An 18,634-nucleotide genomic window follows, 5' to 3' on the forward strand; every position below is an offset into this window, starting at 1 on the left:
TAATTGTTCTCACTGTTGGGAAATTTCTCCCTAATTCTAGGTTGTTCTCTCCCTGATTAGCTTCCATTCATTGTTTCTTGCTTTGGAAAATAAGGTGACGCTCCCCTCTTCTTTGTGGCAGCCCCACAAATATTGGGAAACATCTCTCATGTCACCCCTAGTCTTTCTTTTCACTAGAAAGACCTACCCAATACGCGTTCTTCATATATTTTAGCCTCTGGCCCCTTTATCATCTTAGTTGCTCTTTACAGAGTCTCAAATTCTTCTATAAATTGTGGTGACCAAAACTCTATGCTGTATTCCAGTACCATATATAGCAGCACTGATTGATTGAGGGGGGATCCCTTGGATACTCTGGCCTTAGGATGAAGTTTATACCGCTCGCTACTCCAAAGGGGGTTAGTCCCATGCGTCTGTGAACAGCATTAATATACGCAACCTCTGGCAAAAGTTGGCTACACCTTTTTTTCTGACTGGAATGCTTTCTGAGTTGACAGCAGGCCCAGGCAAACACCGCACAAAGGCATCCTGAAACTGTTGTGCACGTGAAACTTACTTCCATGACTTTCTCACCAACCATTGCTAAGAGTGAACCAAACAACGACAGTAATTGGAAATATTCAAAGCTTGGGTTGTATTTTGGCAGGAGAGAAGGATCCTCAGAAGCTACTCAAGGTTGGGTTCTAGTTGGCCAAGATGATTAATTTTCACTAAGTCATCCTGAGTTCAGTTTTTTTTTTTCCTTTCCAGATTTAATTGGCTGGAAAATAGAGACAATTTCGTTCCCTTCTGTCTTTGAAGAGCCACCTGGCTCATCTGAAAAATACTTGCTAACATTTTGTTCTGAAGCAGAGTATATTTATAGAAAAGAGCAAGACCCGTGTGTTTGTGTATATTTTTTTTAACCCTCCTTTTCCTGAGGACAGGTTTCTTCATTCTATAAATATACTCAGGCACAATTTTAATCGGGAGCTGATCGTAATATCAGTTGGTGGCTGTGTACTGTCAAAGGATTAATGGAGGCAGCTAAATCTAGAAACCAAACAGCCTCCTCCTTCTGCACCGAAGCCGGAATTATGTTTATAAAATCTTTCTCAAAAAAAGGAAGCCATCGTGGGAAAAGTGGCTTTAAATTCATAGAATCCATTTTAGAGCTTCCTATTTTCACTTATCCATGTTTCCTTCCTGAAAAAATACTATCTCAAGATTTGCCTTGGAAGAATGGTTTGAGGTTTGCATTGGGGAAATTTGAGACCATTCAAAATTCTGATTATATTTATATAGTTGCAGATATATTCCCAACAGTTTTCATCTGTCTGCCTGCCTGCCTGCCTGCCTGCCTGCCTGCCTGTCTATTGCTCTATGTATCAGACAGCCAGCCATCTCTCTCTATCTGTCTGTGTCTGTCTGTCTATCAATCTATATCTATCTAATCTATCTATCATCTGTCTTTCTGTCTATGCATCATCCATCCATCCATCCATCCATCCATCCATCCCTGTCTGTCTGTCTGTCTGTCTGTCTGTCTGTCTGTCTGTCTATCTATATCTATCTATCTATCTATCTATCTATCTATCTATCTATCTATCTATCTATCTATCTATCTATCTATCTATCTATCTATCTATCTATCTATCTATCTATCTATCTATCTATCATCCATCCACCCACCCATCCATCCATCCATCCATCCATCCATCCATCCATCCATCCAATCTATCTGTCTGTTTGTCTGTCTATCTCTCCATTCATCTGTAAGTTTGAAAATGCACATAACTAAGCCTAAAGAGAAATTTTAATGAAACATTTTGCTCAGTGACTGTGTTGGCTGTGATGGCTTCCACCACAGTTATTTTTGGATGGTGAAAGCCGGCTCACTTATTGCCAATCTCACCAGACAGTCCAGCCCAGGAATTAACTCCAATGTCCCAATGTCCCTTCCCTGCTGAATCTAATGGGACAGGCTGATGGACACACTTGATTTTCCAGCCATCCCATTCTGCTGCATCACCGCCACTGCTGTAGGACCAAGCTGACACCTTTGAGTTCTTTCCAAAACAAATCACATTTGTTACAATCAGTTCCTTAATTCTTTTTGTTTTATTTGCCGTAGGTTTTCTTTAGCTGGTTTCAATTTTAGCGTCACCTGGAATCAGCCTTCTGCTTTCTCCTTTCATGTTGGCTTTTGAAAGTGTGCCTTGCTATACCTTGATTATTTCTCTTTTGAATTTACATTATCTTGGATCTATTTATCACTTAGCAAGTGTATGTCATAATGCTGGTTTTATATATATATTGTATTCAGCTTTGTTCGGGTATTTTCCCACGTCATTGTAGTCTGACGAACACAATACAGAAGCCTGATGATGGCAGATGAGATTCTGCCGAAACGTTGCTACAACTTTAAAAGCACAACTACAATGACGTGGGAAAATACCCGAACAAAGCTGAATACCATACATGTAAGTACCCACGAAAACTTATCAAATTTATATATATAATATATCAAATTTCCCATGGCTGTGAGATAAGGGGAGAAGGAGAACACCAGATGATGAGCTTTTTCTTAAAAGATCACTTTGCATTGCCTTTGTTCGTGCATTGTACTAACCATTTATTGAGCATAGCCCTGACTTTTCAGCTTGCACAATACACAAAGATAAAATTTAAACCTTTTAAGACTTAGCAGTCATTCTCTGCCTTGGTTTGAAATTTTCATCCCCAAGGACATCATTGGCTGTCTTTTATTGACATGATAGTAGTATTCCAGTATTTAAGGGGTTACCACAAAAGAAGTGGGGGTCAACCTCTTCTCCAAGGCACCTGAAGGCAGGACAAGAAGCAACGGATGGAAACTAACCCAGGCAAGAAGCAACCTGGAATTAAGGAAGAAACTTCCTAACAGGAGGACAATTAACCAGTGGAACAGCTTGCCACTAGAAATAGTGGCTGCTCCATCACTGGTGGTTATTAAGAAAAGACTGGACAGGCATCTGTCTGGAATGGAATAGAGGAGGAGGAGGAGGAGGAGGAGGAGGAGGAGGAGGAGGAGGAGGAGGAGGAGGAAGGAAGAAGGAAAAGAATGGAATGGAATGGAATGGAATAGAATAGAATAGAATAGAATAGAATAGAATAGAATAGAATAGAATAGAATAGGAGGAGGAGGAAGAGGAAGGAAGAAGAAGCATAAAATGGAATGGAGGGGAGAGGAGAGGAGAGGGGTTGGACTAGAAGGCCTCCAAGGTCCCTTCCAATCTGTTGTTGTGTTCTGTTTTAATTTAGTTTCATTCTTAAGCTAAAGAAATATACAGTCAATCACAGACTCCCACTCCCCCACCCCTCCCACCCAAAAATTGTTCTTGCCTTTTCTTAGGCTGCGCGAAGGCTTTTTAGCAAGTTGGTGGGGTTAATTGCTTGTTTTCGCCAAGTTCCCTTCTGCTGTTTTATACATTTGGCTTATGAAAAGTCTGCGCTGCCCTTTCCAAAATGGATTTCATTTGTTATTGTTTGCACCTCTCTCCGATGCCTGTGGGGCATTGTGCTTTTATAAATAAAAGATATATTTTTATTATACTAATTCATATTCCAGCTGGCTCAGTGCGCTGAATGAACCAGCATGTTCTTTCCCAAGGAGGCTGAATCAAGAAGAGTGACTTGAAAAAAAAATAATAAAGCCAGTTGAGAAGGAATTGCATAACCCATTTGTAAGGGTATCTCGTTTTCTTTCTTTCCTTTTTAAATATATATATATATAAATAAAAATTTATAGCAGGAAAGAAGAGGATTTTCAAATGCCGTACAACCGCCCCGCCCCTCCCCCTCCACTCACTCCCTACCTGGTAAACTTGCCTGCTAAGTTGCTATTTTTCCTTTTTTCTCTTCTTGACCATCAGCTGTTCTGCTCTGCCGGGAGATTTAGATTAGCTACAAAGCAGGACATCGTTGCATTTCTTGCTTTTTAGCTAATCTAAAAGCAGAGCTGAACCTTCCTTAGGACTGAAGCTTCTATATTTCAGTGCAGACTCAGATAGCAGATTGCAGAATCATAGATCTCTAAGTGAATCTGTGATTCTGTGAGGAACTCAATCTGCCTTCCTGCTTTGCCTGATTTTGGGTAAGAGTTGCTCTTTTTTTAAAATAAAGATTTCAATATTTACATACATGGTGTATTGTGAGTTAATTTTGTGAGTTTGCTTGCTAGCAAATTTTATCAGTTTGCTTGCAAGCAAATTTTATGTGACAGACTCAGGCAATAGATTGCAGAAAGGTAGATCTCCAAATGAATCTGTGATTCTGTGAGCAACTCAATCTGCCTGCCTGCTTTGCCTGATTTTGGGTTTAAGTTGCTCTTTTTTAAAATAAAAAATTCAATATTTACATAAATATTTGCAATATTTATATACAAGACACGCCCAGCCAGTACGTGACCACCAAGCCCAGTCAGCAAGCCATGCCCACCCAGTCACTTGACCACCAAGCCACACCCACAAATTAGGCCTTGCCCACAGAACCGGTTGTTAAGACATTTGAATCCCACCCCGGTACAAATATCTTTGTTAAACAATAATCAAAATTGCAACATCCTTCATTAGATTCATATTGATCCTGCAATATCTAACATAGTAATGTTCCACGTATTAATTCTACAATGTTTTCATAGTAATATTCAACATACTAGTCATAATATTTACTAAGGTTATCTCTTTTCCTTATCTGGAGCAGGTTCCAAATGAACTCTCCAAATATATGGGATGGCAATCTCCAATGTTTCTAGGTTATCCTGTGAAAATGCCTCAGCAAAGGAACAACAAAGACGAAAATTAATAATAGGGAAGGCATGAATTGATCTAAAACCGCTCAATTCCTATTTTGTATGCCTTTAGTCATCTCACTGAAGATTGAGTTTTATTAAATGTCCGAGCCTCCTTATTAATGTTTCAATCAGTTTAGCAGTAGGACAAAAGTACTGTTTTCTTCCAAGTAATTGTTTTATTGCATTTTGGAAAAATAATTGATTACGTGCGATCAAGCGGTTTTCAACACGTGGTGACCACATAGATAGATTTTTCTCCTTCAAGATTGGCTTCTGACATTGTGGTTGCAGCGTGTTTGGAGGGCAGACAGGGGTGGGCTTCACAAATTTTAGCAAAGGGTTCTCTGCCCGGTTGCTGGGTGGCCATGGTAGGCGTGGCCTAGGCAGCCTCTTGTACCACGACAGGAGGAGGGGGCGTTTTTGCCCTCCCCGGGCTCCGGGGGCTTTCCTTGAGCATCCAGGAGGGTGAAAATGGCCTCCACGGGCTCCGGTGTCTTTCTGGAGGTCAGAAAGAGGCGCATTCCCGGCTTCCTGGACTTCTGGGAGGCCCGTTTTTCATCCTCCATGCACGCCCTGCATTCACCTGCATCCAAAACAGGCTGCATGGGGACTTCTGGGAGGGGTGAGTGGGGCCAGGCAGGAGTAGGATTTGGGGATTCTCCAAACTGCACAGAATCTTAGCTAGGGGCCTCTCCCAAACCCTTGCGAACCCCCAACAGTTGACCCCTACAAGCAGGGCTAAGCTGTTGCAATCAGGGGTGGGATTCAAATTTTTTAAACAACCGGTTCTGTGGGCGTGGCTTAGTTGGTAGGTGTGGCTTGGTGGTCATGTGACTGGGTGGACATGGCTTGGTGGTCATGTTATTGGCTGGGCGTGGCCAACTCAATATCACTCACATCGAGGCATGCATCTCCTCGCTTGGCCTCTCATGACTGTGGGGATGCTGCAACGGTCGTAAGTGTGAAAAATGGTCATAAGTCACTTTTTTCAGTGCCATTGTAACTTTGAATGGTCACTCCACACAAGCAAAGTACCAGCAAAGGAGGGAAAAAAACTCTAGAGAAGTTCCTGAGACAGGAAGTCTAGTCCTGCCAAGAATGTAATAAGGGTGAACGGAGAGGCAGTTTCTGTAAGCAACACCAGAATGTTTCCTTCCTGCCTTCCTTACAGGATTAGTCCTGTAATTTCTTCTAACAATGGGTTCTCCGAACCGTTTAGAATGTTAACAACCAGTTCTAGTGAATAGGTGCAAGCTGGTAGAATCCCACGCCTGGTTGCCATCCAAAACAACTTTCTTCATGGCCCGAACAGCGCCACCCAATATAGCAATGTCTCTCTCTTAAGCTGGCCCTTAAGAGGCAGAAAGTGACTTATTTTAAAAATTCAGGCCTGCAGAATCAAATCGAGGTCTTTCCTTTCCTGCAGCCTGCTTGAGCACACCCACTCCTGCCGTTCTCTCTCCCATAAATTAAATCGCAATCTTAAATGACAATAATAACAACCACATCGAGAACAATGAAGACTAGCCAGAGGCAGGCCACCACCACCCCCGACCTGCAGATGTGCAGATAAGGCTGGTAAAGTGGGTGCAAAGAAGAAGATAGGAGAAGAAAGATGAAGGAAGGTGAAATGGAAGGGTAGAAAGGGGAAGGAAGAAGAGCGAAGGAAGAAAGAGAGGGACGTGCTTTCTCAAAATTTCGTAGCAAAACTCTCCAAGACACCCAGATGTGTTTCCTTTGATCTCAACAAGCTTGCAAGGGTTAAAATATAGAGCTTGTTTGGGGAAATCGGGACACTGGAGTGATTGCTGGTGAAATGAAAAGACAATCAGTGGTGATTAAGAACAAGCACATCTGCATTGAAAAAGGCAGAGATGGAGACGAAAGATTGTCATTGTTGAGTGGGCCAAAAATGAAAAAAGAAATCGCAGAGCACGTTGTTGGCTTCTGGCCTGATTGGAAGAGGTGATTATAGATTGCAGTTTAACATCTAGCCAGCACTTTCTGGCTCTGAAGCCAAAGCTGGGTAGTCCTTGATGTACAACCACAACTGGGCCCAGAATTTCCATTGCTAAGGAAACATCTGTTAAGCGAACTGTGCCTGATTTTAAGTTTTTTGCATGTGACCGTTGCTAAGTGAATCCCTGCAATTGTTAAATGAATCATGCAGTCATTAAGCAGATCCATCTTCCCACATTGACATAGCAATAGCACTTAGACTTATATACTGCTTCACAGTGCTATGCAGCCCTCTCTAAGCAGTTTATGGTGTCAGCCTATTGCCCCCAATAATCTGGATCCTCATTTTACCAACATCAGAAAATGGAAGACTGAACCTGAGCTAGTCAGGATCGAATTGCTGACAGAGTCAGCCTTCAATACTGCATTCTAACAGGAAGGAAGGAAGGAAGGAAGGAAGGAAGGAAGGAAGGAAGGAAGGAAGGAAGGAAGGAAGGAAGGAAGGAAGGAAGGAAGGAAGGAAGGAAGGAAGGAAAGAGCAAAGAAATAGCAATAGCACTTAGACTTATATACAGCTTCACAGTGCTATACAGCCCTCTCTAAGCGGTTTACAGGAATCAGCCTCTTGTCCCCAACAATCTGGGTCCTCATTTTGCCCACCTGGGATGGATGAAAGGCTGAGTCAACCTTGAGCTAGTCAGGATCGAACTCCTGAAGTGAGCAGTGAGTTAGCCTGCAGTACTGCATTCTAATCACAGCTCTTAACATCTTGGAAGTCGGCTGGGAAGGTAACAAATGGCAGCCATGTGACCCTAGGATAGTGCAACTGTTGTAAACAGACGCCGGTTGCCAGTTTTGATCACATGACCATGGGAATGCTACGGTGGTCATAAGTGTGAGGGTTGGTTTCAAGCCACTTTGTTCCATGCCTTTTTAACCTCGAATGGTCACTAAATAAATGGTTGGGAGTTGAGGAATATCTGCATTTAGATGAAAGGTGAGTTTGGACCTAGACTCTAATTGTGCCTCCTCATCCAGCATAAGACACCAGATCCACTTGTGAAACACCCAATTAGCAACTTTATTGCTTTCTGCCTATGTTACAAGAATCTCCTCAGACTCCTTGCCTTTCCTTGGTAGCAAACAGATATGGTTTCTTGAAGGGACTCACGGCTATTTCCCCGCTTGACTCCTCCTCCCCTGCCTTGCTGGGAGTCTCCCATCACTCCTTATTGGTAAGGCTCTTCAAATGGTTGATGGTTCCTTCATGTCATCCTGAGGAACATCTCCAGTCAGATGTCTATGGAGAGGTCACCATTGTCCCAAAGGTGCTTGTTCAAAAGGCAACTGGACCTTCCTTTGTTTTTGCTTGAAGAGGTGTCACTTCTCATCCAAGAAGCTTCTTCAGTTCTCCAGAACCAAAGAAGCTTCTTGGATGAGAAGCAAAATGCCTTTGGGCTCTCCAGTCAGGGAGCAAATGGTCCAATGACAAGAAGAGTCCTTAGTTTCCTTGAGTGGCAAGGTGAGGGAAGAAAGAAACATGATTGATGCGGTTGCCTAGCAGCACTTTGGGTACCATAGCATTAGTATCTCTTCCCTCTCTCTCTTTGTTCTTCGGGTCATCTTTCATCCCAGGAGTTTCCAGCCTGCATCTTTGCCCTCCCAAATCTGCTGAGGACTCTTAGTTATAAATATTCCAGTCTTCTGATTCATATCTTGAGGTGGGAGTCTTAAAATGAGAGAGAGGGGTGGGGGAAGAAAGGGAGAAGGAGACAGCGTGAATGTATTCGACACATATAGAACCTTCTCAAGTGCTTCACAACATGGATATTGCAGATCGAAGGGGACAAAGAGATCGTAAACATGTGAAATGGGAGGTCTCCCCACCCCCCAGGAGGAAGCATTTCTTGATGATGCAAGCATTCAAGAGTGGAAGACATGTGAGGGTTTTTACCTTTTGGGAAAGTGAAAAAGAAAACACCCATCTAAGTAAAAAAAAAAATAATAATGAAAAAGCAGTGATCCTTTTTAGCTTAAAAAAAAGAGACAGGAACAAAGCGGGGATGTGATTGTGCATAATGTGAACATTATGAGAAAGAGATAGGAATAGATCTCATATAGTCAAACCAATATACTGCTACCACTACAATGATCTTGGTAATAGACCTAGCTAAGACATTTTTCAAGGGTCAATTGGAAAGCCACCTAAGCTTTGGACTGAACGTTGGTGAGATTTTGAGTTCTTTCCAGGTTAACAGATAATCAGAGTTGGAAGGGACCTTGTAGGTCATTTAGTCCAACCCCCCACCTCCTGCCCAAGCGGGAGACCCTACACCATTTCTGACAGATGGCGGTCCAGGCTTTTCTTGAAAGTCTCAAGTGATGAAGCTCCCACAACTTCTGAGGGCAACTTATGTTCCATGGGTTGATTGTTCTCACTGTCAGAAAATTCCTCCTTATTTCCAGGTTGAATCTCTCCTTGGTCAGTTTCCATCCATTATTCTTTGTCCGGCCTACAGGTGCTTTAGAAAATAGCTTGACTCCTCCTCCTCTTTGTGGCAGCCCCTCAAATATTGGAACACTGCTACCATGTCTCCCCTGGTCCTTCTCTTACTAGACTAGCCAATCAACCTATGATCAATGTATGTTAAGTTGTCTAGTTAGTTAGTTGTCTAGTGTGTCACTGGGGTGTTTAGTGAATCATCTGATGGATGGATGACACATCCCAAATCTTTCCAATGTTCAGATTCACCTTCCTGTTCCATACAGAAAAGTTATCTGATACCATTATAAGAAAATATTTGTAGCTCAGATTTAAACTGTGGGGTCCTTGGTGTTCTTCTGAACTTGGTCATTTTCTTGCAGATGTTTCATCACCCAACTAGGTAATATCATCAGTATTAGAAGGAAGTGGGGGGTGTGGAGAGGAGAAGAAGAAGGAGAAGGACTTGGTGCTCTCTGACCTTAGTAATTTTCTTGGAGATGTTTCATTACCCAACTAGGTAACACCATCAGTGTTAAAGGGAGTGGGGTTTGCTCTCCTTTTATATACAAGTGGCTTCCCATGTAAGTGTTAATAAGGAGTATTTGGTGGCTCCTTGATTGGACTGTTGTATAATCTTTGATCGTTTGTCTGAGTTGGTAGTTCCTTGATTGGGCAATTTTGGTCTTCTGTTAATCATGGTATTAAAAGAGAGCAAATGCCACTCCTTTCCAACACTGATGATGTTACCTAGTTGGGTAGTGAAACGTCTGCGAGAAAGTAACCAAGCTCAGACAGCACTAAGGACCCCAAAGTCATTGAGATGGACAGTTGAGTCTTGGACCCTGGGACAATATCCTCCATTTCACTTGAAGCTTAGGGAACTCACACAATGTCTCCATCACAATATTTCTATCTCCCAAAGTTGCCCCTCCATTCCCTTAATATGGCCAATCCAGATTATTGGCCCACCCTCAAAAAATCTTCACTCATAATGGCCAGTTAATGATAGGTGGATAATATTTAATCAAATCTATGGTTGCCGGTTCTGCGAAACCTACTTCTAGCACCTTTTGCGTGGATCCATTGTTGACCTTGGTGATCTTCTGTTATTTGTTTATCTTCTTTCAAATTATCTCTTGTAATTAGACTCCATCTCCTCCTCTCCAGGGGAAGCATGCTTCAAATGAGGATTGCTTAAAAGCAATTACATTTTGATACTGGAGATCTGTACACATAAATGTAGTATCACTTCCAATTAAAAAATAGTAATGAATTTTATGTCCTGGGAGACAGAAAAGCTAAGCAATGCTATTGTGTCTACCAGCACTGCTGGGGTACAAGAAGACTGAAGCACAAACTTATCGACAAGCTTTTTGTTAATGTCTCTGGATTCTCTTGAGGGACCAGATAGATCAGCAAGCAGGGTTCAAAATTTGAAAGCCATTATAGTTACCGTAGATTAAGAGAGTTGGAAGGGACCTTATAAGAGACAATTACAATTTGAGACGACGATGAATCTGATGGGAGGTTGAACAACTAGCCTTGTGGTGCACAAAGAACAATGTTGAACTAAATACAGTCAAAATCGTAAAAATTTTGACTGTAAAAATGGTGGTAGATTTTAGGAGAAACCCTCCTATACTACCATCTCTTAAAATACTAGGCAACACAGCATCAACAGTAGAGACCTTCAAGTTTCTAGATTCTTTCATACCTCAGGACTTAAAACGGACACCTGGTATCAGAAATGTAATAAAAAAGCACAACAAAGAATGTTTTTCCTGTGCCAGCTCAAAAAACTCAAACTGCCCAAAGAGCTGCTGATCCAGTTCTACAGAGGAATTATTCAGTCTGTCATCTGCACCTCTAAACTGTCTGGTTTGGCTCTGCAACCAAACAAGACAGACACAGACTTCAATGGATAATTAGAACTGCAGAAAAAACAATGGCTACCAACCAATGCCTTCCATGGAGGACCTGTATACTGCACGAGTCAAAAAGAGGGCTGTGAAAATATCTATGGACCCCTCACATCTCGGATATAAACTGTTTCAACTCCTATCCTCAAAATGACACTAGAGAGCACTGCACAGCAGAACAACTAGACACAAGGGGAGTTTTTCTCCCCGAATGCCATCACTCTGCTAAACAACTAACTCCCAGAACAATGTCAAACTATTTACCAAGATTGTATTACCATTATTCTTCTCATCCTTCCTATTACCTATCTCTTCCCACTTATGACTATAGTTGCTTGTATCTTTACAATTTATATTGTTTTACTTGTTTTCTAGTATGTTTTGATTGCGTATTAGTAACCTATGTATGATTTGATTGCTTATAGTAACCTATGACTATCACTAAGGTTTGTATCTTATGATTCTTGATGAATGTATTTTATTTTTTTTCTTATGTACACTGAGATCACATGCACGAAAGACAAATTCCTTGTGTGTCCAATCACACTTGGCCAATAAAGAATTCTATTCTAAGTCATCTAGTCCAGTGGTTCTTAACCTTTTTGAAAGAATCGCCCCCTTGAGCCATTGAGGAAATTATTATCACCCTCCCTCCTCCAACATAACCTCTCAATCAGAACACAGGGAAATAATTCTTCAATGTATGTAAACACGTTTTTTGTTTTCTTTAAAATTGTCATCAGGACATATAGATGCAAATAATTAATTTCCAGTCTTTTCCCCATATCTCAACTGTGTGAAAAATTCTGATGCCACCCATCACTTTACTCCTAAACTTTGTGACACATGTATTTCATTATTATCTTATTTATTATTCAAGACACTTATTCAAGACCACTGAAAACAAAATTCAGTTGCAAGAAAATGAAATGCCCGAAAAAACCAGTAACATTTAATGATTTAATTACAAGTGAATTTTAAGACGCAAAAAGAAATATAAAAAGGGCATAAGAACAAACCGCAAAGCAGGAACTCAGAATTTCAAGACGAAAACTCTGAAACTAAATTAAGATCGGAGGAAAATATATATTCATGCACTGTCAAAAAGGGTTAAAAAGACACAAAGAAAATGTTTACAGAAGGAAAGCAACAAAAATCAGAGCGACAAATTTAATGGGTAGAGTGATAGAGGTTGCTGCGCAACATGCATGGAAGATGAGCGATGCGTATTCACATGTCTGGCGTTCTGTACTGAAGCTAGCTGGAGGAACATTTTAAAACACAGTTCAATCCACTAATAGTGAGCGATCTGATGTTTTTGTACGACAGATATACGGCGGTTCACTGTACGAAAAAAGTCTCAAAAGTGTCGCCAAAACTTCTCGCTCCATCGCCCCCATATCACCCCCCTTCCATTCCTTCGCCCCTGTGTCGCCCCTTTTTGTTCCATCGCCCCCCTGAAAAATGAAATCACCCCCTGGGGGGCAATATCATCCAGGTTAAGAACCACTGATCTAGCCCAAGCAGGAGACCCCACACCATTTCTGACAGATGGCAGTCCAGTCTCTTCTTGAAAGCCTCCAGTGATGAAGCTCCCACAATTTCTCAAGGCAACTTCTGTTCCATGGGTTGATTGTTCTCCCTGTCAAAAAAATTCCTCCTTATTTCCAGATTGAATCTCTCCTTGATCAGTTTCCATCCATTGTTTCTTGTCTGGCCTTCAGGTACTTTGGAAAATAGCTTGACTACCTCCTCTCTGGGGCAGCCCCTCAAATATTGGAAGACTGCTTTCCTGTCTCCCCGGTCTCTCCCTCTTTATGCATTCCAGGATCTAGTTGGGGAACCTGGGGAAGATTTCTGAATTTGTGTGAAGACTGATGTCACAAAGTAAGCAATTATTAATACTTAGGAGTTCCCAACCAAGACGTAGCTGGACTTCCTTTGTTTTTCCTTGAAGACATCTCGCTTCTCATCCAAGAAGCGTCTCCACAACATCTTCAAAGAAAAACAAGAAAGTCCAATTGCCTCTTGGAAGAGTACCTTTGGGACAACCATGACCTGGATGACTGACAATCTCCATAGACAGGTACTTAGGAGTGATGGGCATTGGACACCATGTTTCTTCCTACAATGACAAAAAACCTTGATTTATTCAATTAGCAGGTCTAAGATCCACAAGAGAGAGAGAGTGTGTCTTTATTATGGTTCGTTGCACAGTCAGACAGATATTAAGGCTGAATTTGACATTTTTATCCGTCTATGGAATGAAATTGGTTTCCAGCCAGAGACGTTTGCAGTTTTGGTGTACATGAAGTTTCTCCTGGGATGGGACAACAGAAAGGAAGTGGTGGGGGCTCCAATTGGACTATTTATGTGTCGGAGATGACCAAGCTGAGCCTGAGGGAGGGGTCAAATACATCATCCGTCTTGAGTTCCTTCATGCCTATAGAGATCTCAGTGAACCCACCTAGAATTTTAATTGACTCTTATCTACCACCAATTTACTTTGACCATTAGTAGTTCTGATTCTTGTAGAGAGTGTTAGCATACAATAAACCTATATATTCATTTAAATTGGCTGGGCTCTGATTTCAAGTTCTTGACTGTCTGTTTGTCTATCTACCTACCTAGCTACCTACCTATCATCTGTCTATCCATCCATCCATCCATCCATCCATCCATCCATCCATCCATCCATGTAGGAGATGACTAGGCTGGGCCCAAGGAGGGGGGAATCAAGTGTATCATCAGTCTTGAGTCCCTTTGCACCTATAAGAGATCTAAGTCCAGCCCATCTTGAATTGCATTGATTTTTCTCTACCCCCAGTTTGCTTTGGCCATTAGTAGTTCATATTCTTGTAGAGAGCTTAAGCTTGCAATAAACCTTTCTGTCCTGGGCTTCCTGACTTACTCTGCGCTTAACTCTATATCTCTGACCCACTCCCCTGATTTTCCAAACTGAGTGCGCCTGTATTTCCTTCTTTTTCTTCCCAGGTCTAGCCAAGCCAATGGGATTAGTTGAAGGCCCAGGAGGTTTGGGCCAAGGAGGAATGGCTGCCACACTGAGAGACGACAGCCATGAATCTGAAACGAAATACGAAGAATATGGTTATAATGCGCAACTGAGCGATCGGATTTCCTTGGACAGATCTATTCCAGACTATAGACCCAAAAAGTAAGTAAGTTCTCTACATGACCAACCATTGGAGAAAATTACTCTTTTTCCTATACTTGTTTTGCATGGATCCTAAAAGTTGAATGAATTATAGACCGGGAAATTATAATTTCTAGCATACGAATATACTGAAAAACTATCATCTGTATGACATTGTTAAGATTCTTGTTTTTCTCATTTGTTTCATACTGTCTTCTGCCTTTCTTTTGTTCTTTTTCATTCCCGTTTCTATTTACAAGGGTATGGTTGGTTTCTTGGATTATCAACTAAGAAACTACGGATGGTTCCTTCTGAACAGCCCCGTGTTACTTCTGTGGGCTAAGGTGCTTTTTATCTGATCATTGCCAAGGCTGCGGCTTTTCCTTCTGTCTCCCAAGCTGATTCCCACATCCTTCTAGGGAAAAGAGTGGCAGAGCCTAGAGTTGGAGTCAAGAGAGGAATCAAACCTGGAGTCCTTACGTTCCCACAAATGCTCTAAGTCCAACCCCTCTTGAATTCCATCAACAAGTGCCAATGGGTGGCCTTGGTTTTTCATGCCTTTACAATATTCCTCATAGCAAAACAGTCTCAACATCTTTTTATACCGTAGTGTGGTGACCCAAACTGGATGCAGTATTCCAGGTGTGGTCTTACTAAACTCACTAAGACAAATCTCAAGACCCAAACTTAGCAGCTGTCCAGTAGATCAAACATGGCCAGTTTTAATGTTGATATTGCAAGTTTCCCCATGCAGCTCTTTCTAATACTCATAGCTTTCATGTAACTCTACGGTTTTGCAAATTCCCCCCCAGTGCTCTTTTTGTTTGTTTCACGCTAATTTGCCTCATGCTGTCTTTTGAAAACATAAACCTCATGAGCCAAGACCCTCCTTTAAAAGATAGCAGTCTTTGTTTCCAAAAAATAAAAATAAACAAACACCTGTCATACATGGCTTGGTCTGCCCACCCTTCCAGAATGAGTAGGTCTCAGTTTGGCAACCATCACAAATGTTTATCCTCACTTGAAGTGAGGTGCAGAAAAATATTATTACAAAGTGAGACATGAATGCCCAACAGGAATAAAAAATCAGGAAAGAAATCCCACCCCTGGTTGTAAGTGTGAAAAACTTTTCCAGTGCCGTTGTAACTTCAGTCACTAAATCCATGGTAGTGAACTAATTTCATGCAGAGCCATTACTGCCAGCATGTGAGCGCTCGCCCAGAAGAGGTGTACTGCAAATGTGTGTGCACTGCCCACCCAACAGCTTTTTGGGTATCTGGTGTATATGTGCAGGGGCGCGGTGGTGCGGAGAACACACTCGCGCATGTGCAGAAGCACTCGGCGTGCATGGGGAGGTCGCACACACATGCACAGGAGACCTGGGGGAGACGCACGCATTGCCTTCTGGGTGATGGCCCGAGCCCGAGCAGGCAAGCGTGTGCGCCATTATCGGCATGAGAACTCAAAAAGGTTAGCCACAGGGGTGGGATTCAAATTTTTAAACAACCGGTTCTGTGGGCGTGGCTTGGTGGTCATGTGACTGGGTGGACATGGCTTGGTGGTCATGTTATTGGTTTGGCATGGCCAACTCAATATCACCCACATCGAGGCACGCATCTCCTCGCCTGGCCTCTCATGACTGTGGGGATGCTGCAACAGTCATAAGTGTGAAAAACGGTCATAAGTCACTTTTGTCAGTGCCATTGTAACTTTGAATGGTCACTCCACACAACCAAAGTACCAGCAAAGGAGAAGAAAAAAACTCCAGAGATGTTCCTGAGACAGGAAGTCTAGTCCTGCCAAGAATGTAATAAGGGTTAACGGAGAGGCAGTTTCTGTAAGCAACACCAGAATGTTTCCTTCCTGCCTTCCTTACAGGATTAGTCCTGTAATTTCTTCTAACAACCAGTTATCCAAACTGCTTAGAATGTTAACAGCCGGTTCTCATAAATAGGTGCGAACTGGAAGAATCCCACCCCTGGTTAGCCACCACTGCACTAAATGAACGGTTGTTAGTCAAGGTCTACCTGGAGTTAAGCAAAAAACGTTCCTTACTACTATTGTAACTGTCTAATTCTGAGCTGCTGGGCGACCTGGGAAGTTAGCTAAATTGTCCCAGTTTAAAAACAACAACAACACACCTTTTGACCCGATAATTAACTTCCAAAATACAAAAGGGGATGCAAAGCCTCAGTAAGGAGAATTTCACAGTGAGGTTCGATTCGTGCAAACGACAAAAGCTTTCAGCTAATTTTTGATGCCGTTTCAAGATTTCCTGTATGTTTCCCTCATCTTTGCTTGGCCCATTAGATACAAAATTGATTTCTCTTCGTTGGGCCCTGGCTAGGCTTCCTAATTAAACATTGAGTTTAATTATATCACAAAAGGGTGCAATGTAGATCTTAATTACTACCAGCAGCCCTTGGGGAATAACAGAGAGATAATGGGCAAACGAAAATTCGATAGAATGCTAAAAAGAAACAAAACCCAAAACTGAACGATAGCCTTGATTCGAAATCCAAACGCGAGATTCAAAAAGTGCTCGATCCCTCATTGATGTTGGAATCCAATGGATCTTATGAGTTGTAGGTTTAATTTTCACCCAAGCTGGGGAAAGCGAAGGAAGAACTCAGTTCTTTTAAAACATTTTCCCTTCTGCCTTCTCAAGGTTCAACTGACTTCATAGGTGTTATATTGATTCTTTTTGAAGGTGGGGATGGAGGAGGAGGAGGAGGAGGAGGAGGAGGAGGAGGAGGAAAAGAAGAAGAAGAAGAAGAAGAAGAAGAAGAAGAAGAAGAAGAAGAAGAAGAAGAAGAAGAAGAAGAAGAAGAAGAAGAAGAAGAAGAAGAAGAAGAAGAAGAAGAAGAAGAAGAAGAAGAAGAAGAAGAAGAAGAAGAAGAAGAAGAAGAAATAATAATAATCATGATATTTCAACATTTGCCTATCCAAGGTCCTTGGAAAGGACTCAGTAGGTGGGAAAAAATGTCAAATCCAATCTGAACATCTGGCTGATTGTGCAACAAACCAATTAGAATAATCTTCCATTTTTCTTGAAGCATCTGAGAAATTTGAAAGAGAGAGCAAGAACACAGCCAAATTGCAAAGCTGTTGGTTTGCCATTTAGGGGATTCATATTTTTGCGACACAAAATGAAGCATCCAAGTTCCTTGATTACAACCAGCCGTCTCAAATCCAGCTAGGAAAATTGGTCCCCAAATGAGAAAAAATAACCACTGTGCTCTTCATACCAGCAAATGATTAATTACCCTTAGCAGCCTCGGTTTTTAATTACAGGTAGTGACTGTTTATATGAAATTTTTGTGGGACTTTCTCATGAAAAACCTGAAAATCGTCAGGCTCGAATTCTGAGACATGCATAGGATTGCGCTGTGAGCTATATTAAGCTCCATCTCTACTTTAATGGAACAGAATCACCAAAGCAATGAAATGATTTTTGAAAGAGAATGCGTATTTGTTTTGATGTTAACAGTTGACCTGGAAAATTTAGAGTATTTCAAAGCTTTTTTTGAAACATTCTAATCTGCATATTTTTAAGGACCTACCATTCCATTGGCATTGAGTTTGTTACTTTAATTGGGCCTGAAAGTATCATTACAAAAGCAGACAGACAGACACACACACACACACAATCTGAAAATAAACGACCAAAAAGTCAGAAATCTACTGCATAGATAATGTTCTCAAGGCAAGGCTATAAACACTTGAGAAATAGGCCAGAATTTCTTCTGGAATGGACCTGTCGCCAAAAATAGTTTTGTTTTGCTAAAGGTTGAGATATAATTTTCCAATTAAAATCCATCCATTGAAGTGGAAAATAAGAAGAGACTAGGAAGAACATTGACACAAGTCGGATAGTTAGTCCTTGACTTATGACCACAACTGAGCCCAAAATTTCTGTTGCCAAGGGAGACGTTAGTTAAGTGAGTGCTGCCCTGTCTTGCCATTGTCCTTGTGTCTAGTTGTTCTGGTGTGCAGTGCTCTATAGCAGCGTTTTGAGGGTAAGAGTTGAAACAATTTATGTCCAAGATGTGAGGGATCTGTAGATATTTTCACAGCCCCTTTTTGACTCGTGCAGGATACAGGTCCTCCATGGAAGGCAGGTTGGTAGCCATTGTTTTTTTCTGCAGTCCTAATTACTCTCTGAAGTCTGTGTCTGTCTTGTTGGGTTGCAGAACCAACCCAGACAGTTATAGAGCTGCAGATGACAGACTCAATAATAACCTCTGTAGAACTGGATCAGCAGCTCCTTGGGCAGTTTGAATTTTCTGAGTTGGCGCAGGAAG

At 41.7% G+C, this 18,634-nt stretch overlaps 1 protein-coding gene across 1 annotated transcript in view; it reads left to right on the plus strand.

The window, feature by feature from the left end:
* GALNT9 (polypeptide N-acetylgalactosaminyltransferase 9) overlaps nt 1-18,634 on the plus strand; it is a 93,735-nt gene that overhangs the window by 17,474 nt on the left and 57,627 nt on the right. The window contains exon 2 of the mRNA XM_087913437.1: nt 14,171-14,351. Coding sequence (XP_087769563.1) covers nt 14,171-14,351 — 181 coding nt within the window. The remainder of the gene's footprint in view (nt 1-14,170; nt 14,352-18,634) is intronic.

This window comes from Pseudonaja textilis, chromosome 15, assembly GCF_049901715.1.
Source record: "Pseudonaja textilis isolate UNSWEBS1 chromosome 15, rPseTex1.2, whole genome shotgun sequence".
NCBI classification, from domain to species: Eukaryota; Metazoa; Chordata; class Lepidosauria; order Squamata; family Elapidae; genus Pseudonaja; species Pseudonaja textilis.